Source organism: Microtus oregoni, unplaced genomic scaffold, assembly GCF_018167655.1.
Source record: "Microtus oregoni isolate MIOR12 unplaced genomic scaffold, Mior012 000006F_ref0000085, whole genome shotgun sequence".
Taxonomy (NCBI): domain Eukaryota; kingdom Metazoa; phylum Chordata; class Mammalia; order Rodentia; family Cricetidae; genus Microtus; species Microtus oregoni.
This window is the reverse complement of record NW_024543065.1, coordinates 49,355,673-49,377,347: the sequence shown is the minus strand read 5'-3', so window position 1 is coordinate 49,377,347 and position 21,675 is coordinate 49,355,673. Positions and strand designations below refer to the sequence as shown.

At 40.6% G+C, this 21,675-nt stretch overlaps 1 protein-coding gene and 1 pseudogene across 1 annotated transcript in view; one reads left to right on the top strand and one right to left on the bottom strand.

The window, feature by feature from the left end:
- The window catches only part of LOC121449920 (pregnancy-specific glycoprotein 22-like), an 80,116-nt gene extending 62,515 nt beyond the window's left edge, over positions 1–17,601 (bottom strand). The window contains exons 1-5 of the mRNA XM_041654582.1: positions 17,538–17,601; positions 15,925–16,284; positions 15,133–15,492; positions 13,549–13,908; positions 12,377–12,499 (exon numbers count right to left, since the gene is read on the bottom strand). Of these exons, the coding sequence (XP_041510516.1) occupies positions 12,377–12,499; positions 13,549–13,908; positions 15,133–15,492; positions 15,925–16,284; positions 17,538–17,601 (1,267 nt within the window). The remainder of the gene's footprint in view (positions 1–12,376; positions 12,500–13,548; positions 13,909–15,132; positions 15,493–15,924; positions 16,285–17,537) is intronic.
- A 3,136-nt stretch (positions 17,602–20,737) lies between these two features.
- On the top strand, positions 20,738–21,288 carry LOC121449710 (annotated as a pseudogene).
- Positions 21,289–21,675: the final 387 nt, after the last annotated feature.

The window sequence follows — 21,675 nt, the reverse complement described above, 5'->3', positions numbered from 1 at the left end:
AGAAGCCAAGGACAATGGCATGGGGTTTTGATCCTACTTCATGTTCTGGCTTTGTGGGAGCCTAACCAGTTTGGATGTTCACCTTCCTAGACCTGGATGGAGGGGGGAGGACCTTGGATCTCCCATGGGGCAGGGAACCCTGACTGCTCTTTGGACTGGAGGGGGAGGAGGAGAAAAGTTGGGGGAGGGAGAGAGCGGCGGGAGGAGGGGGAGGGAAATGGGAGGCTGGCAGGAGGCTGAAATTTTTTTCTTTTAAATAAAAAAAATAAAAATAAATAAAATAAATAAAAAAGATTTAAAGTTCTTGTCATTAAAGTCTTCTACTTCTTTGGTTAGAGTTACTCTGAGATATTTTATGCTATCTGTGGCTATTGTGAAGGGTGATGTTTCTCTAATTAATTTCTTTCTCAGCTCTTTTATCATATGAGTACAGAAGGGCTGTGGATTTTTTTAGTTAATCTCCTATCCTGTTACAGTACGGAAAATGTTTATGAATTGTAGAAAATCTTTGGTAGAATTTTTGGGGTTGCTTATGTAAACTATCATATTTTCAGCAAATAGTGAGAGTTTGACTTCTTTTCGATTCATATCCCTTTGATCTCCTTTTGGAAGCTAATTGTTCCATTTAAGTCCTCAAGGACTATATTGAATAGATATGGAGAGAGTGGACAACCTTGTCTTGTTCCTAATTTCAGTTGGATTGCTGGGAGTTTCTCTCCATTGAGTTTGATGTTGGCTGTTGGCTTGCTGTATATTGCCTTGATTATGCTTAGGTATGTTCCTTGTATCCCTTCTCCCTCTAAGACCTTTATCATGAAGGGATCTTGTATTTTGTCGAAAGCTTTTTGGGCATCAATGAGATCATCATATGGTTTTATTTTTCAGTTTTTTTATATGGTGGATTACATTGACAACTCTACTGTATCCTATCACAGGCCAAGGCAGATTCTTTATTCTATAACCAATTGTATTCACAGCATTCAGATGTGAATCCCAATCACCTCCTCTTTTCTATTTAAATAAAAAGGAAGGTTTTAACTTTATCTTACTTTAACCCACTTCTATTAATCTTTGTATCGCCACGTGACTGTGGCTAACTAGCAAGATTCTAAACAGCCACCATCTCAGGCAGAAGATCCATGTCTTCTCTGACTCTGCCCTTCTTCCTCCCAGCATTCAGTTCTGTCTTTTCCGCCTACCTAAGTTTCGCCCTATCAACTAGACCAAGGCAGTTTCTTTATTCATTATCCTATGAAAGCAACACACAAACAGATGGAACTCCTAGACAATTTGCCCTTTTCTGTTTAAACAAAAAGGAAGGCTTTAACTTTAACATAGTAAAATTATATATAACAAAACAGGTATCAAACAAAAACTACAGTTACCATATTTATATCTACTTTATCTTTTATCATAACTAAGGAAAACTATAATTATAAATTCTTCAACTCCATCAAAGATCCCAGAAGGATATAATATTACCTAAGTAAACAGGATGTGCATTATAAGCAACTTCCAAAACTATAGAATTGACAGAGACATCTCACTGCCTGGACATTTACCCAAAGTTCTTCTGTACCATTGGGGCATCCATTTTTGACCTTCAGGCCCATAGTATCCAGCAGATTTTTCCATGAAGCAGGAAATTTGAAAGACAGTTCCACCTATATTAGCAGTTTTCAGTTACTTTCTTCTCTGTCCTGCAGAATTTCTCACAGACTCTTTCATGCCTTGCCCTCTCTTATGATTGGAGGGTGTGGGGTAGGAGGGTGTGTAAAGGGAATTGGAGGAGGGGAGGAAGTGGGAATTTGGATTGGTATTTTTTTAAAAAATCTAATAAAAAATATCCCCAATCAAGATTATAGCTATTTTCTTTGGAAGTTCTGAGAATTGGACAATTATAGTGGTAAGTTATATACCTCAAATGGTTAAAACAATAAGTGCTATGTTATGTTATACAAAAAAATAAAAAAATAAAGACTTTGTTTTATTTTTTAATAATTTACTTCTTTTTGTAACCTCGTACAATTTTTCTTCTTTCTCCCAAGCCTATGTGCATTTATCCAACACTGTGACCTATTTACAGGTCTTTTTCCATCTGGATTTGTTTTATTGCATATTTGTAATCCTTTTCTAATCAAAATCACTTTTTTAATGCTAAGCTGGCATGGCTAGAGTCAACTGGGCCCTCAATGTTTGCTCCACCCAGTTCAGCATGGTGGAGGCATGTTCAACACCTCTGCAAGCCACACATATCACCCCAATTTCAAGTATGCAGTGGGTCTATGTTGAGCCATTAAGCAATTTGTAACATGCTGCTCACAGACCCCACTTAAATGCTCCATAGCCAGACCCTGAAAGACTTAGAGCCATTTATACTGGCAAATCAGGAAGCCACTGTTTCGAAAATGCATGGTTTTTGCTGCTACCACTGAATCAGAATACCTTCTCTTAAAAGAATTATAAATCTGCTTGCTTCTAGAAAGGAGAGCCCACCCAAGAAAATGCTTAACTTTGGGGGTTTTTTTTGTCTATAATTGCTTTTTAAGCTTTCTCAGTTTTATGTGGATTTAGCCACCATATGGGCACACCAATTTGTTGTAGGAGGCTGCTTGTTCATCTTCAGACTCCCAAAATAATCACACAGAAACAATATTATATAAATCACTGTTTGATCTATTAGCTCTAACTTATTATTGGCTAGTTCTTACATCTTAGCTTAACCCAATTCTATAAATCTGTGTATAGCCACATGGATGTGACTTACCAGGTAAAGTTTCATCTGGCATCTGCCTCCTGTGGGTCTACATGGTTATCCTGACTCCATCTTCTTTCTCCCAGCATTCAGTTTAATTTTCCCAGCCTAGCTCTACTATATCCCATCACAAGCCAAAGAAGATTTTTTTATTCATTAACCAATCATATTGACAGCATACAGAGGGGACTCCCACATCATGGAAATCATGGATCTCTTTTTATTCTTCTACAGTCCACCCTCGAGTTATGCCAAGACCATTTATTGAATATGTTTGCTTTCTTCTGTTGTATAATTTTGACTCTTTGTCAAAAATCAGGTGTTCAAAGGCATGTGGGTTTATTTTATGGTGTTCAATTCAATTCCATTGATCCATGTGCCTGTTTTTAACCAATACCAAACTATTTTAATACTATAGCTCTATAGGAGAACTTGAAGCCAGGGTTGGTGATGCCTCTGGAAGTTTCTTTACTGTACAAGATTGTTTTAACTAACCTGAGTATTTTGTTTTTCTATATGAAGTTGAGTATTGTTTTTTGAAGTCTGTGAAGAATTGCACTGGGATTTTGATCGGGATTGCATTGAATCAGTAGATTGTTTTTGGTAAGATTGCCATTTTTGAGTGATCTCCATGGTAGTGGGCCTGAGACAGCACCTCCACAGAAGCAAGTATAAGGGAGCAGCTGCCAAGGGAGTATACTGGACAGAGCCAGTGACCTCTGCAGGACTGGGAGCAAGTCAGGTACCTCCAAGGGAGCAGGCCCAAGCCAAAGACCTCCACAGGAGCAGGCTTAGGCTAGGGACATCTACATAAACAGGCCTGAGCCAGTGATCTCCACTGGAGCAGGCCTGAGGCATCAACCTCAACAGGAATAGGTAAAAGGGAACATCCTCTGAGGGAGCAGGCCCAAGACAGGGACATCTGTGAGAACAGGCCTGAGCCAGCTACCTCAACTGGAACAGGCCCAAGCCAGTGACCTCTACAGAAGCAACCTTAAGCCAGTGGCCTCTGCCAGAGCAGGCCTGAAGCAACAACCAACATAGGAGCAAGTACAAAGTAGCCACCACTGAAGATGCAAATACAAGCCAGAAACCACTGTAGACCAGGCATGAATCAGTGACTTCTGAGGTAGTAGGGCTGAACCAGCAATCTCTTCCAGAGCAGGCCCAAGGCAGCAAGCTCAGCAAGCAACCTCCATGGAGGAAGGCCCAAATGACCCCTGGTGTTGGAGAGCAGCCTCTGGAAGTGCTGAGCTACTTCAGGAACATGGAGAGACCAATGGAGTGACTGGAGCTATGGGCCTGACAGCAACATGAGGAGCCTTGGATCCACTGCCACCTGGAAGATTGATCACTAGAGACACAGACAGCTCCAACTACATCGATGAGAGGAAAAGGTGGGTAGACAAGGTAAGAACACACGCAACACCACGAAGAGCAACACGACACCAGTAAAATCTAGTGGCCCTACAACAAGACTTGAACAACCAAATATAGAAGAAGCAGAAGAAAATGACCTGAAAAATAACTTTAGGAGATTGCTTGAGGCACTTAAAGAGGAAGTTAAATATTCCCACAGAAGAGCTTAGAACAGAAAGAGTAAAGACACAAAATGGAAAGAAAAAAACAACATTTTGGCATTCCAATATGGAGTTAGAGTAAAAGAAAATAAAGCAACACACATTTTCATTTCTGATTTTGTTAATTAAGCTATTCTCTCTCTTCCTTTGGGTTAGTTTGGATAAGAGTTTGTATATCTTGTTGGTTTTCTCAAACAACCAACTCTTGATTCTTTTTATTATTCCCTTTGTTTCTTTTTTATTGATTTCTGAATGTAGGTGGGTCTTTTATCTATCTGTTGTTTCATTGGTTAATTAATAAAGAAAACTGCTTAGCCTGATAGGTCAGAACATAGGTAGGCAAGGAAGACAGAACAGAATTCTGGGAGAAAGAAAGCTAAGTGAAGCAGATGCTATAGCTCTCCTCTCCAAGATGGACGCAGGTTAAGATCCTTCCTGGTAAGCCACCACCTCATGGTGCTATTCACATTAATAGAAATGGGTTAATCAAGATGTGAGAGTTAGCCAGTAAGAGGCTAGAGCTAATGGGCCAAGCAGTGTTTAAAAGAATATAATTTGTGTGTTGTTATTTCGGAACATAAGCTAGCCAGGACTGCGGGAGCTGGGTGGGAACGCAGCCCGCAGCACCTCACTACAGATTTCAGCACTAAGTTTGATTATTTCCTATCATCTACTCCTCCAGGTGAGTTTCCTCCTTTGTTCCAGAGCTATCAGGTGTGCTATTAAGTCACTAGTATGAGATTTAATTCTTTTTTTGTTTGTTTAAAATAATAATTTTATTTGACAGATGTAAAAATATTAACCTGTTACCATTTTAAACAAAATTACTCTGGATAGGAAATTGCTTAATTTTTAAGAGCCAAATATAAATATTACAAGTGAAAGAAACAGCAATATGAGTTTCCAGCTTGGAAAATCAAACTGTATTAAAGTAACAAGTGATTAGCAGCTTAACCCCTCCAAGTTTTATGGAGTGCAATGGTACTCTGTTAAGTATTATTTGAGCTTTAAGACCACATTCTAATCATCTCAATAAGAGTGCTGTCTAGAAAATGGAAGGCATATGCTTGTTAAATTCACTTTTTTATATTTTTATTTTATTTATTTATTAAAAATTTCCCATTTCCCTCCCACTTCCCCACTCCCCCTCCCCCTCGCTCTTTAGTCTTAAGCGAAGTCAGGGTGCCCTGCCATGTGGGAAGTCCAAGCCCCCCATCCATGTTGTAATAGGAGCGGTGGGGCTGCATCCCCAGCACCCCAGCCGCCTGCTAGCTTATGCCCCGAAATAATTACATGGACACTGTATTCTTTTAAACACTGCTTGACCCATTAACTCTAGCCCTTACAGGCTAATTCTCATATCCCGATCAACCCATCTCTAATAATCTGTGCAGCATCAGTCTCACCGGGAAAGATTCAGCATGTCTGACCTGGCAGCTTGCTTCATGGCGTCTTCCAGGGAGAGGGGAGCATGGCCTCTGTCTGAGGCGTCTTACCTCACTTCCTCTTCCTCCCAGCATTCTGTTCTGTTTATTCCTCCCACCTATGTTTTAACCTATGAGGCCAAGAAGTTTCTGTATTACTTAACCAATAACCTTCCTCCATCCCATCTAGATCTAGGAAGGTGAGCATCCAAACAGACTAGGCTTCCCAAAAGCCGGTACATGCAGTAGAATCAAAATCCGGTGTCATTATCTTTGGCTTCTCAGTCAGCCCTCATTGTCAGCCACATTCAGAGAGTCCAGTTTGATCACATGCTCGTTCAGTCCCAGTCCAGCTGGCCTTGGTGAGCTCCCATTAGATCAGTCTCAGTCCCACCGTCTCAGTGGGTGGGTGCACCCCTCGCAGTCCTGACTTCCTTGCTCATGTTCTCCCTCCTTCTGCTCTTCATCTGGGTCTTGGGAACTCAGTCCAGTGCTCTGATGTGGGTCTCTGTCTCTATCTCCATCCATCGCCAGATGAAGGTTCAGTCTGGATGGTTGTCCTCAACTGAGATTTAATTCTTTTGTTGTTGTTGTTTTTGGTTTTTTTTTTGAGACAGGGTTTCACTATAGCTTTGGAGCCTATCTTGGAACTAGCTCTTGTAAACTCAGTTGGCTTTGAACTCACAGAGATCAGCCTAACTTGGCCTGAGTGTTTGGGTTAAAGGTATGTGCCACCACCACCCAGCTCCAAATTCTTTATGCAGGCACTTAATGCTATGAACTTTCCTCCTCTTCTTTCATAGAGTTCCATAAATTTGGTTATGTTGTGCATTCATTTTCATTTAATTCTATGAAGTTTTGAATTTCCTTCTTATTTCTTCCTTAACCCAGTGGTGATTCAGTTGCACATTGTTCAGTTTTCATGAGTTTGTAGGCTTTCACTTGATTTCGAACTTTAATCTATGGTGATCTGATAAGATGCAGGGGGTTATTCCAATTTTTTGTGTCTGTTGAGAATCACCCTCTCATAATTGGAAACTTCAGTCATCAAAATATAATGACCAATGTTGATTAACTTTGAGTAGTCAACAACCTGGCATTTTCCTGTCCTCTTAACATTTCTTGCTCACCAAGAGCTTCTTGCTGATGAACTGTTTTCCCCCTCTGTCCACTACAAGTACTCTGCAAGCACAAACTCTGAGTCCCCTCCTAAACACTTACCTTAGGAAATTACAGCTCTTAGTTGAGTTTCCCTTCTCTTATCCATCATCAATGCAAATTCTCATTTTTGTGTTAGAACACAAGTCTTCAGCTTTAGGCCAGATACCCACAACTTTAATCAGACTACAACTCCTGCAGCTCACTCTAGGGCAGAGTGTAGAAACTGTCTGTGCTTTGACCTGACTAATCACAGTTTACAGTACCTGGCTACTCCATGCTCCTTTTCACTTACACTACACTGAACTACATCATATGGTATAAAACACCCCACCACAGCTGAAGGATGATAAAATATCAGACCTTTCTTTCTCCTGGGCATCAAGAAAATACTGATCCAGGATGTTGCCAAGAAATGGAGGGGAGTATTAGAAAAGGCTCCTCAACCTCCCATCATGATCACTCTCTTAGTAGTTATTTCTCACTCTCTCTCTCCCTAGCACTCTCTTACATTTATTTTTATTTTTAAAGTTTTTAAAAAGTACTTTTTAGAATTTCCTACATACACATTGTACTTGAATTATATCCTTTCCACCCCACCCTCTCCTACTCGGCATCCTCTTAGGACTTTCCACACCCTCTCAACTTCATGGGTTTTTCTTTATTATTATTAAATACATATTTATGTATAAATCAATAATGATATAAATACAATTTGATAGGTCCATTTAGTATTTCCCATGTGTATATTGTTCACGGGGATAATCCTTGTGGGATTAGATTATTTTTTAAGGGGTCTCATCCCTAAAGAACACTGACTCTCCCTCTCTCAGAACTCATTAACTACTGGACATCTTTATGTAGGAGTGGAAAGTCTTCAGATTTCATCATGTATTCTATAATGTCAATTGATGTTATCATTTTTCAGGTCTATTTATGCAGCCATATGGTTGACTTTTCTTGGGTGTAGTTATCTCATAATATATAGAAGACACAATCTAACAGAAGACATCATGATCTTCTGCCTGTGACAGTATTTCCAGTTCTTTTCTAGGATGTGCCAGAGCAAGGGGGTTGTGCTATAGGTAGATCAGGTAGGACTAAACACACCATGGTATCTATCTTGCTTAGGATTTTAATGCTGTAAAGACCAAGGTCATGACAACTCTTACTAAGAAAAACATTTAATCAGGGCTGGGCTAAAGTTTCAAAGATTTAGCCTATTATCATCACAGTGAAAAGTATGGTGAAGTATGGTGACATGCAGGTGGGCATGGTGCTGGAGAAGGAGCTGAGAGTTCCACATCTTGCTCCACAGGAAGCTGGAGACAGTATGACACACTGGGAGTAGTTTGAGCATATGATACTTCAAAGCATGCATCCACAGTGACAAACCTTTTCCAACAAGGGTACAAACACCCTAACAAGGCCACATCTCTTAGTGATACAAATTCATAAGGGCCAAGCATTCAAACATGTGAGTCTATTGGGAATATTCCTATACATATTACTAACCAGCTGTTGTTCACTGTTTTTGGATTAGTCTTGAATTTCTTTGATGCCCTCTCTACAGAAAAGGGCATTTTTAGTATAGGGCTATGTAGTAAGAGGACACTTGTTTGTTCCTGGCTACTCAACCCTGAAATAACCACACAGAAACTGTATTAATTAAGTCACTGTTTGACCTATTAGCTCTATCTTTATTGGCTAGCACTTATATCTTAATTTAACCCATTTCTATTAATCTGTGTATTGCCACAGGGCTGTGGCTTACTGGCAAGGTTCTGTCTAGCATCTGTCTCTGGCTTGGCTACATGATATCCCCTAACTCTGCCTTCTTTCTTCCTGCTTTCAGTTTAGATTTCCCCACCTATCTCTATTCTTCTCTGCCAGGCAAAAGACCACTTCTTTATTCATTAACCAAAAAAAGCAACACATGTACATAAGGACCTCCCACACCATTTCCCCTTTTCTGTGTAAATAAAAGTGAAGGTTTTGCCACACCTCCTGCTGGTACAACTTCATAAGGGCCAAGCACTCAAAAATGTGAGTCTATGGGGAATATTCCTACACATATCACCAAGTAGCCATTGTTTATTACATTTGGATTCGTTTTGCATTTCTTTGATGTCCTCTGTGCAAAAAAAAACCATTTTTAGTGTAGGGCTAGAGCTACACTTGCCTGTGGGAATAAGGATATATATTTAAAATAAACCTAGAAATTAAACAGGTTTAGGAAAGTGGTCATTATGGATATCCTCTAGGATCTATAAAATCACTATCCATGTACAGTTGATTGTATTCCAGTACCAGTCAAAATTCCTTCCTTTTGAGCAGTCTGGCGTCCTATTAGACAGTTTTTGATTACCTTCCAGGGATAATGGTCACTCTTGAACATATAGGGTTATCTTCCATGCTGGTAATTGCTGTAGTTCGTAGGAATCACAACTGAATTGGCAATTCACTATTTTCCTCTGTTGCCAGCTTTCATACAATGTTCAAGTACTATAAAGTCTAGTCCTCAGAGAAGAGGTTCCTTTACCATATCAGCATGAGCAGGGACTACATGAGTCAGCATCAGGTCTTATGCAGGTATATTACAGCTATTAGTTTAGTATTTTTATGAGACTCCTGACTATGAGAGAAAGTTAGTTTCTAACCCTTGTGTCTGCTCTTGGGAAACTTTTGATCCTGTTGGGTGGCAAGGTCTAACACCAATGTGATAATTTTGTTTCATATCATTATATTTGATTTTGTAATTTTTTGTTATCTCTTAGGGTCCTATTCTTCTCTAAAGAGAAAAAGAAAGAGAGTGGATCCCAGTGATAGGGAGGTTGGTAGGAACTGAGAAGGGTTGAGAGAGGGGAATCTATAAACAGTGTTTATTGTATGAGAAAAGAATATATTTTCAATAAAAGGGGAAAAGTTCCTTCAGCAAAGTGATTAATGGCATTTCAATATTTAATTAGATGAACTTTGTTTTTAAAGTAGTAATACTATTAACACTGGTAGTGAAATTTGAGAACTTCCTGTCAGTTTTTCAGATTGCTAAAATTTCCATGACTACTCAACAGTGATAGGGGTAATAGTAGTGTGACTTACATGAAATGGACAAATACCCAGAAGCCCAGAACCTACAGAAATGGATACATGATAAAACACATTACAGATGACATGAATAACTCTTAAGACTGAATCAATAAAGAAGTTTGACAAAAGTGAAAATTTTTAATGATGAAAACAGACAAATGAAGGGTATAAGAGAGGCCAGGGCATTGGAGGAACATGTGAAAAACCACTGCCAACTCGGTACTCACTGGGGACACAGATAACTTTCATTCTAAGGATGCTGTGGCAGCCACCTTTCTTCAGTATTCTCTTAGATATCCTAGACAAAACAATTACACAGCACAAATAAATGAAATGTGGACAAATAATTGTGTGTATAATAGATCTGCAGATGGCATGAACTTATTTTTTAATCTAAAGATTATACAGTAGTTTCTGGAACTGGTGAACAAACACACCCATCTGAGCTCTACTACTGTAAACTAATATTGCACACAAAACAATAGATTCCCTGTTTGGTCACATGCATAGAGAAGCTAAGTGACGAGGAAGACTCAATTTAGGACACCTGTATTTCCCTTAGAAAAAGAAATATAAAAGATTTGTGGATGTATTGGGGGTAGGTTAGGGTAGGAGCAGGTGGAATCTCCCTGGAAGATACAAGAGTAACCCTATAAAGACTCCGGGTACTGAGGCATAGGTAACCTGAACCAGGCATCTACTGTAACCACAGGAAACTTTAACAAAGGGACTGGGGACACCAATCCAGCCACAAAACAATTGACCTACAATTTGTCTATTCTGAAATATATACAGGGGTAATGTTTGAAGAGAACTTGGTGGATTGGCCAACTAATAACTGATCCAAATTAAAGTCCATGCCATAAGAGGGAGACCAGACCTGATCTTGGCTGGGTCACTAGGAAGCAGACAGAGGCTTGACAGCCCAGAAATTAAGAAGAGAAACAAACACAACCGAAAAAATATTTCAATGAAATGCTGACTAATGAACATTTGTTCTACTAGAAGATCAGTGTCCAGCCTAACGGTTATCAGAGTGCCATCATCCCGAAAAATATGAAAACAGATGCAGAGATATACAGACAAACATTTGGCAGAACCTGGGGAACCCCAAAGAATAGTGGAAGGATGGATCGTAGGAACCAGAGAGGTCAAGGATGCCATGAACGCATGGACCACAGAAACAACTGAGCAGGGCTTATAGAGGATCACAGAGACTGAAGTGATAATCACAGACCTGGTATGGGTTTGAGCTAGGGCCTTAGAGTATAAGTTATGGTGATGCAGATTCTTCGGGAACTCCTAAAGGTGGAAATAGAGGATATCTCTGACACTTTTGCCGGCCTTTGGACCCTTTTCTTCCTACTGGGTTGCCTCTCTAAGCTCTGATACGAGGGATGGTGGCAAGTCTAACATAACTTGATATGCCATGTTCTGTAGATATCCCTATCATTTTTGAAGGGAAAGAGAAGAGAAGTGGATCTGGGGTAGAGGGAAAGTGGAATTTAAAAAGGAGTGGGGGGAGGAGGTAACTGTGGTCAGTATGTAATATATGAGAGGAAAATAAAAAGGAAAGAAATACATATTAACAGAAAAACACTTATGTTCAAAATCCCACTGTGAAGGCCACTTTCAGGATGAAAACAGTGTGATCTGCCCTTATGTGAAGGATGTTACTTCTGTGTATCAAACAAAATGGATCAAAGCTGTTTAGAAACCAGCGATGACCACAGTGAAAATAGACAGACCCTTCTCCTGCCACTCTTCCTCACTTCACTTGGCTGGCTGGTGTGCAGGCACATTGGGTTTAGGTGACCTAGTGAAATGAGGAATGTGCTTGATCATATGAGAGGATGTTTTTCTCAAAGAAAACAATGCATCACTTTCAGAGTATACTTAGGGCATCCAAAAGCTTTAGGGCTCCTGAAATTAGTTTGCATGAATACTGAGAGATCGTTATATATTTGAACCACAAGCTAAGCTTTTGAGGCTTTAGATTTTTGTTGATGTCTTTATTTTCTTTTTAAGACAGCATCACTAGAATTCCTGGCCTTCCCTTGTACACACATGTATCCCAGGACTATAGGCATGAGTCACCATGCTGGCTAAACCTGAGTAGTACCTAATCATTTTCACCACATAATTTTTCTACATTTGTACACATTGATTAAATAGATGTCAGCATTCTACCCTGGAATGGGAGGAGAGGTCACTCACTCATCACGGCCAAGAGACTGGGAGACTGGTCTTCATACTGACTTGGTTGGAGACTTCACATTTGTATTCTCCAGCATCCTCTCTCCTGACAGGATCAATTCTGAGTCCACACTTTGTTGGGGACAGAGTCATCCTTCCTAGGTGAGGCATACTCTTGTTATTGAAGATCCAACGGATGGAGACATCAGTGTCGGGTGAAATGCAAGTGAAGATCACAGATGTACCTCCTGTGACTGTTCTGTCACTGATATGCACAAAGGGCTGTGTCACAGACTCTGTGAAGAAACAGAATATCAAATGGCAGTCATCCAGAGAGTCCAACCAGGCTCTCTTTAGTTCAGACTTAATAAATCTTCCAGGGGGGAGAATTTGTAGCTGTGGTTAGACACATAACTTATGTTCTGGATCTGCCACCCAGGGACTAATGGACCCTAATTCAGGCACTGTTTTCTGTGTCCCCGTTTCACTGGGATAGGACACACAATGAATGATCATTGCCATGTCCATAAGTTAAGCTTAGTTACAAGCAAAGGTCTAAGCTTGGGATGGGGGAACTGGTGACATAAACAGCTTCTGTAACTATTTAGCTGCAGAAAACAATTCCCTAGTCTGGATTCCTGAGGTGAAGGAGAAATCGGAAGTAACTACCTCTTTGATTTCTTCTCTTGGTGCCTTGAACTTCCAGTGAGGTCTCATAAACCCTTCAGAACATTAGGCTAATGGCCCAGACACCTGTCCACTGAGTCATATGTAAAGGAGACGCACAGGTGACCGACCAAACTGCAGCTGTCATGGCAGTAGACAGCTGGTGTTACACTTTAGGATCGTAGGTCCCATGACTTGGACAGTCAGTAAAGCCTTGTTCCCTGTGACTCTGATGAAAATCTAGACAAACAGCTGCAAAAATCTCCCCAGTGTCACCTTGAGTCCAGCCTGGGGCAAAGTTGTGGAGTTGGGGCTTTCTGGTTCTCTCTGTTAGGACCCTAAGATTTAACTATCCAAGAACTGCCTGACTCCAACAGAATCTTTCTGGGGACATGTGCATGGTGAGAGCTCCAAGTGTCTGGACTGAAGCTGATATCCTGGGGCTGAGTTTACACCTTTCTGTATGAAAGTTCCTCCTTTCTGTACGAAAAGGCAATTGTGGGATTCTGATCTATTACAGTTTATCTACCCCATGTGTGTCCTGCAGTAGAGACCCAAACCCCAGTGCAGGGACACAATGCACTGGAGGAGAGCTCAGTAAAAGCCCAGTCCCGACATGTTAGTGTATGAAGTGGGATCAGACTCTTTAAGCAGTTGGAGACCATAGAGAGTCACTTACTCTTTACATAAAATTCCACGTATGTTTTTTCAATTTTGGAATCTTTGTTTAAAACTGCTAGTGTGTAGATTCCGGCATCTTTCTCAGTGAGATCCTGGAGCATCAGGGATCCATTATTGTACACTATATCTCTTCTTCTGGCTTCAGGCCCCCAGATGATGGAATTCGTGGCTCTCCAGTATTCTACAACTTTACGGACCGGGTTTCTATACTTTGATTTATGCCAGGAAAAGGCTTTCAGATTTTCTGGAAGATTATGAACTTGGAGAACTATGCCTTCCCCTTCAGCTGCATAGCGAGGCACCGGTTGGATCCTGAGTTGGGAAGAAGTGAAAGGGTTGCAGAACTGAGAATGAGAAGCTGGGAGGGAAAAGAGAAAAGAAAAAGCCATCACATGGGGATCATTATTCTTGGTGAAAAGATGTTAAACTCCATCCTGATCAGATGGATTCATCACTCAACCTACAGTTGCAGGTCTGTGTGTGTGTGTGTGTATGTGTGTGTGTTTGTGTATCTATCCAACTTAGTAGAAAGTAGATACATGACCTCCTCCTTTCCAACAGTGCCCCTGATACCATTGCATCCTCTGCATGGAACTGCCCCTGGGGTGTGTACATGGCTGCTCCCTCACTTCCCTCAGACACTGCACACACAGATGAACACTGTGGTTCAAGATGATGGATGATGACTCCTCTGAACTCAATAGACCTGGAACTTTCACGTTGTAGGATTTTACTTTTTTTTTTTACTTTGAAACAACACTCAATTTATGACTTCAATAATAGATATGCTTGCTCTGTCAAGTATCCATTAGGTTTGGAGCTATATGGAACCTGGGGAGCAGTCTGATCTTCAAGGCAGGTTCATGTCTTTAAAATGCTTGAGTAATAGGCTGAATAGTTTTATGTCAACTTGACACAGCTACAGTCATTTGGCAAGAAAAAGTCTCAGTTGAAAACTCCACCACCAGATTGGCTGGTGGGCTAAGCTACAGGACATATTTTTAAATTTGGAATTGATTCAAAAGAATTCAGACCAATACAGGCAGTTCAAGCATTGGGCAAGGAATCTTGGGTGATATAAGAGAGTTGTTGGAGCAAGCATGAAGAGCAAGCCAAATGGAAGCACTCCACCATGGTCTCTGTACCTGGATTTTATTCGTGACACTCTCCATTTGGAGCTAATAAATACCCTAGCTTGACATGGATGATCCAAAACCATTTTCCCTATCAGCCTTGAAAGGATGTAAGTGTAGAGCACTAGAAAATGCTCCCCGGTGTCACTTTAGTCCAATTTTGGAAAGATGACAGAATTCAGGGTTCCCTGATCTACATTCACAAAAGACTGGTCTGACTCTGACATCCTAGACAGAGTTGTTTTCCATCAATGTCTTTCTTGATGCAGATGGACTCAGAAGATGGAAGGTGAGCTGTGGCCATTTGTCTCTACCGGTGTGACCTACATTAAGTGCACAAATCTCCCCCTGGGAACACAATATAGAGGAGAAGGGCAGCTAGGCCAGCCATGGCAGTCCTGTATGTCTAAGGCCTACCAGGTACTCAACAATCACAGAGAATCACTTACTGTGGACCTGGAGTTGTATCTGTGCTTCTTCACTTCTCAAATCTGTTCTCAGAATAGCTAGAGTGTACAGTCCAGGGTCTTTCTGAGTGACACCATGAAGCAGCAGGGATCCATCACTGTGCAACATCTCTCTGCCACTGTATGCAGGCCCCCACACAGTTGCTTTCCTGCCTGGTATATATCGGGCAACCTCAAGTTTCTTGGACGCAGTCATCCATTTGAACCAGGCAAGGGCTTTAATATTCTCTGGTGGATTGTGAACAAGTAGAAGAACACTTCCCCCTTCAGTAATGCAAGGTGGTACTGATTCAATAGTAGGTTGGGCAGAGGTGACATGGCGCCCACAAGTCCAAAAGATGGCTAGAAGGGAAGAGAGAGATCCAACCAAATTTGAACATTAGGATCTGACTAAGATGAGGCCCCGTGTCCACTGCTCAACCTAGGTATGTGAGCTACTTCCTGTCCTTCTTGGTGGAGGTAAGCACCCAATGTTGATTCCTTTGGGGTCTTTCTCAAGGACACACTCTTTTGAGAACCCCGGGAGTCTAGACATAGCCTGTTATTGTTATCATAGACTGAGTTACCCACCATCTGTCCACCTGCCTGTAAAGAGAAGACAAATGAAGGACTGTGATCTATTGTCATTACTCTACACTGTGCATATCCTACACTGAATACTCAAAGCACAAAATTGGGTTGCAGTGCACAGGGGATGGAGGTACAGGCCACTCTACTGTGTGTGTCCTATGAAATGAAATCCACCCAGAACCCAGAATTCACAAAATCACTTACTGTGGACATGAAGGTACATGGTTGCTGTTGACACAATAAATACATGTCTATTTAAGATTCGTAGGATATAGAATCCTGTATCCTTCTTGGTGACGTTTCTCAACAGTAGGGATCCATTGCTATATACTGTCTGTCTACCACTGTTAAAGGTCCCTGGTACACTTAAATTTTTGTCCAGGAAATATGTTCCAATTCCATAGTCCATATTTTCCACACTTTTGGACCAGACTAAAGCTTTAGAACTCTTTGGCAGACCATTGACAAGAAGAAGGACATTTTCTCCTTCAACCACTTGAGGTGGGACAGATTCAATTCTGACTTTGATGGCTGTGGGCAGGTGCCAGCATGTTAAAAGGGAGGCTGGAAGGGAGCAGAGAAAAACCATCAATGTTGAGTTTATTTGACAATCTCTCAGCTTAGATAAGGGGAAAGAAATGTGTCCATCTTTCTTGATGAGCAACATGATTTTCATTCCCTCAGAGCCTCACACTGTATGACCAATTCCCTTAGGAATCCTCTGCTCAGGTGTCTGTCTGCCTCCCCCATAAGTGTTCCCATATCACTCATCACATAGAATATTTTGTGATGCCTTTCCGAACTCTAGAGAATCCTCCCTTTCTGACTTTTTTCTCTGTCCACTTTATAATTCCAGTCAACCCAGGACATCATCTTGCAGATACACTGATGTCAGGTCCACAAGAGCCAAGGCCTTGTGAAGATAGGGATTAGTGTGGCTGTTTTGGAAATTTCATCTCCTGGGAAAGATTCAGGCAACGTGAATAAAGGAAAAGATAAAAGGAAGGAAGGAAGGAAGGAAGGAAGGAAGAAAAGAAAGAGGTATGTGTCCCCATGAGATTATCTACAGAGTTCCCAGGTTTGGAGTTAATGGCAATAATTATATTCAAGTGTGATTTAAATTATTTTAATTTACTAGTGTATATTATATGTGTATTTCTGAAGGCAAGTGTCTCCATGTATGCACGTGAAGAGTGTGCCAAAAACCAGCCTGGTCTACAGAGCTAGTTCCAGGACAGGCTCCAAAACCACAGAGAAACCCTGTCTCGAAAAACCAAAAAAAAAAAATCTGTGTAGAAACATACGTTTCATTTTGCCCATGTGTGGGTACATGCCACAAAACATATGTGAAGACACTTGTCTCAATGTTAGCATCTATGTTAGCATCTGTAGATATACACCACAGCACCTGTGTGGAGGGCAGGGAAGAGCCTTCCAGAATCTGTTCTCTCCTTCTACAATGAGGCAGCTGAGGATTAAATTCAGGTTGTCATGTCTCCACACACTCAGCCATCTCTATAGTACACCCCTGTTTGATTTCTATTTGGACGGTCATGCTGTCATGGTTGGCAACAGCTGTGTTAAAACACTGCAGACAAAGTAATTGACTGTGAATATTGAATGTTTGAGGCTTGTCTCTCCCCCTCTTCACATCTGTCTGCTCAGGCTTCTGAGCCTCAGTCCCTCATTGTACCTTCTTCCCCATGACTTCAAACAGAAACCTCAAGTCTTCTCTCAGGTTCCTGCCCTCATTAGAAGACTACAGCCTGCTTCTGAGATTCTCTCTACCCTCACAGTCAGAGAGTGTATACCCTTACCTGTGAGCAGAAGCCCCTGCCATGAGGTACACCCATTGCAGAGAAGAACAGAGGACACCTCCATCTCCCTTCTCACTGTACAATCCTCCCTTTAGGAGAAGAGCTTCAGTTCCAGCAAGTAGCTCAGTCTCTTCTGTTCTTCTTACCTCTAAGCTGAGTTTCCTCTCAGACAGGAACACTTCCCAGAACCCAATGGGCTGTTGGGGGTAGATTATGTGTCCAAGGAACTGCCTTGTCCCCTTCACTCTCAGTACTGCCCTGTATCCCTCTTGACTTCCCTTTATGTTTCTCCTCCAAGGAACACATTGAGCAACAATGCTGATAAGCATCCCCACACCCTCAGAGAACAATGGCTCTTCTGAGGGCTTATATCTGCTGTGTCCTTGCCTTAGGTCTGTTAACACCAGAGGGAGCCTTTATCACAACTATGTGTCCTGTGACAAAAATACCTAACTGAGCATGCTGTCTGTCCTGTACTCTCAATGCTCTATGAAGATGGTATTTATTTAATCCCTAAAGGAAAGTGACAGATGTCTCTGAAGGTGGGAGGGAGACTAGATGTATGAGAACTATGAGTGAAGGTCAATTCTTTATCAATAATGTCACCAGTCAAAGTTCTGAACGAAGAGAGATGGCCAGGAGCCTTTAATTACTGCTCACCTGGTATTGTTTCATTTTGGTATATAGTATCTATCTAAAAAATTATCCATTTCTTTTACATTTTTCAATTTTGTGGCATTCAGGCTTTTGTAGTAAGACCTAATGATTCTCTGAATTTCCTCAGTGTCTGTTGTTATGTCCCCCTTTTCATTTCTTATTTTGTTAATCTGAGTGTTCTCTCTCTGCTTTTTGATTAGTTTGGATAGTGGTTTGTCTATCTTATTGATTTTCTCAAAGAACCAGCTCTTTGTTTCATTGATTCTTTGGATTGTTTTCTGTGTTTCTGTTTTGTTGATTTCAACTTCAGTTTAATAATTTCCAGTCTTCCTCTCCTCATGTGTGAGTCTGCTTCTTTTTTTCTAGGGCTTTCTGGTGTGATGTTAAGTCTCTGATGTGAACTTTATCCGTTTTCTTTATGTGGGCACTTAGTGCTACACTTAGAACTTTCGCCTTCATAGTGTTACATAGGTTTGGGTATGTTGTGTCTTTATTTTCATTGAATTCAAGGAAGACTTTAATTTCTTTCTTTATTTCTTCTGTAACCCAGTAGTGGTTCAGTAGTTGATTGTTTAGTTTCCATGAGTTCGTAGGCTCTATGGGGGTGCTTTATTGGTAAATTCTAACTTTACTCCATGGTAATACGATAAAACACAGATGATTACTCTGGTTTTTTTTTGTATCTGTGGATGTTTGCTTTGTGAGTATGTGATCAATGTTCGAGAAGGTTCCATGATATGCTGAGAAGAAAGTATATTCTTTCCTGTTTGGGTGAAATGTTCTATAGATGTCTGTTCAGTCTATTTGATTCACTACATCTGTTAGTTCTCTTATTTCTCTGTTAAGTTTCTGTGGTTGATCTGTCCATTGGTGGGAGATAGGAGTGTTGAAATATCCTACTATTAGTGTGTGGGCTTTGATGTGTGATTTGAGTTTTAGTAATGTTTCTTTTACATATGTGCATGCTTTTATATTAGGGGCATAGATATCTAGGATTGAGACCTCATTTTGATGAATTGTTCTTGTTTTGATTATAAAGTGTCCTTCTCCATCTCTTCTCATTGATTTTAGTTTGAAATCAATTTTATTAGATATTAGAATAGCCACACCCACTTGCTTTTTAAGTCCATTTGATTGGAAAAACTTATCCCAACCCTTTACTCTGAGTTAGTATCTGTCTTTGAGGTTGAGATGTGTTTCTTTTAAACAGCAGAATGCTGTATCCTGTTTTTGTATCCAGTCTCTTAACCTGTGCCTTTTTATAGGTGAATTGAGTCCATTGATATTAAGTGATATTAATGACCAGTGGTTTTTAACTCTGGTTATCTTTTGGTGGTAGTGTTTGTGTATTTCCCTTCTTTGAGTTGTGTTGTTGGAGGGTTATCATGTCTGTGTTATTGTGGGTGGTGTTAGCTTTCTTTGCTTGAGGTTTTTCTTCTAATGCTTTCTGTAAGGTTGTATTTGTGGATACATATTGTTTAAATCTGTTTTTGTCATAGAATATCTTGTTTTCTCCATCAATAGTGAAAGGAAGATTTGATGGATATAGATGTCTGGGCTTGCAGGAAGCAAATTTAAGAACACGATATCTGTCAAGCGGTGGTGTAGGTGGGATAAAATGGTAGTTCAATGGGTTATAAGTGTTTGTCATTGTTCAGAGTGGTTGGTTACAAGCTGTTATTGGTAATGGTCAGGGAAAAAGCTAAACAAAATAGATTACATTCAGGGTTCTTTTTTAAAAAGAAAAACAAGCACATATATATAGATATATATATAGATATATATATATGTATATATTGGGTGACAATATCTTTGGGGGCTCTGGAAAAGAAAATTTTGGGTTAGTTGTCAAGCCCTGGGATAGGTGGCTCTATCACTTGTGTGGAGGAGGGTCATCTGTCTATGTGTTACTTTCATTGGTTAATAAAGAAAACTACCTTGGCACTTTGATAGGACAGAAAATTAGGTAGGCCGCATAGACAGAACAGAATGCTGGGAAGAAGGGAAGTGAGGCAGTCGCCATGCTTCTCCTCTCTGAGACTGATGCAGATTAAGATCTTTCCTGGTATGCCACCACCTCGTGGTGCTACACAGATTACCAAATATGGGTTAAAGCAAGATGTGAGAATTAGCCAATAAGAGGCTGGGACTAATGGGCCAGGCAGTGTTTAACTGAATTCAGTTTCCATGTAATTATTTTGGGTAAAGCTAGCCTTCCAGGAGCCGGGCGGTGGGAAGTGGCCTGCAGCTCCTTCTACACACTTGTTGTATAGTTTCTGTATAATGGGCTTGTCTCAAGTCCTAACTAAAGTAGTCTGTGAGATTGGATCATATGAGCTAGCCATCTCAAAATTGTTCTGAGTAGTTTGTAGTCCAAAGCCAATCTTTAGGTGGTGTTTTTCAGTTTAGTGGTATTATAGTACTGGAGGAATCTTTGTGGGGCCTCATCATTCAAAGGTCACTGTTTGGTGTGGTCATGGTTCACTGTATAAAACTGATAGAGACTCGCTCTTCCTGTAAGCGGCCAGAGGTGACCTGTGAAGATGGTTTGCTACTCTCTTGACCCAGAAAACCCTACAAAATCATACAAATCGAGAGGATCAAACCTTCGGGTTCACTTTAAGAACACCCATGAAATGGCCCAGGCCATCAAGGGTATGCATATCCGAAAAGCCACCAAGTATCTGAAAGATGTCACTTTGAAGAAGCAGTGTGTGTCATTCCGACAGTACAATGGTGGAGTCAGTAGGTGCGCCTAGGCCAAACAGTGGGGCTGGACACAGGGTTGGTGGCCAAAAGAGTGCAGAATTTTTGCTACACATGCTTAAAAATGCAGAGAGCAATGCTGAACTGAAGGGTTTAGATGTGGACTCTGGTCATTGAGCACATCCAGGTGAACAAAGCACCTAAGATGCGCCGACAAACTTACAGAGCTCATGGCCGGATTAACCCATACATGAGCTCCCCCTGCCACATCGAGATGATCCTCACTGAAAAGGAACAGATTGTTCCAAAGCCAGAAGAGGAGGTTGCACAGAAGAAAAAAATATCCCAGAAGAAACTGAAGAAACAAAAACTTATGGCATGGGAATAAATTCAAATGAAATAAATGCAAAAAAAAACTGATAGAGATTCAAACCTGAAATCATGTACAGGAAGGGTAGATGAAGATTTTGCCTAGAATTAATTAGTACTATATATGACCATTAATATCATGACAAAATTTAAAAATACAAATATATTAATCTTATAAATTTTGTGATAATATGTTTGCCTTAAGAAATGCTTTAAAGATACAATATAAAACCAAAGGATTATGAGATTAGTGGCAATAAAATAGTACTTAAATATTTGTTTTTCTTCTGTCCCATATCAGGTGGCTCTTCTGACATGAGATAGAGATTTTGGATTTCACTTTAGTAAGCATGCTTGGATTTAGAGGAAAAGAGAGCCACATTTCAACTACAAAGACAGCTTTTTA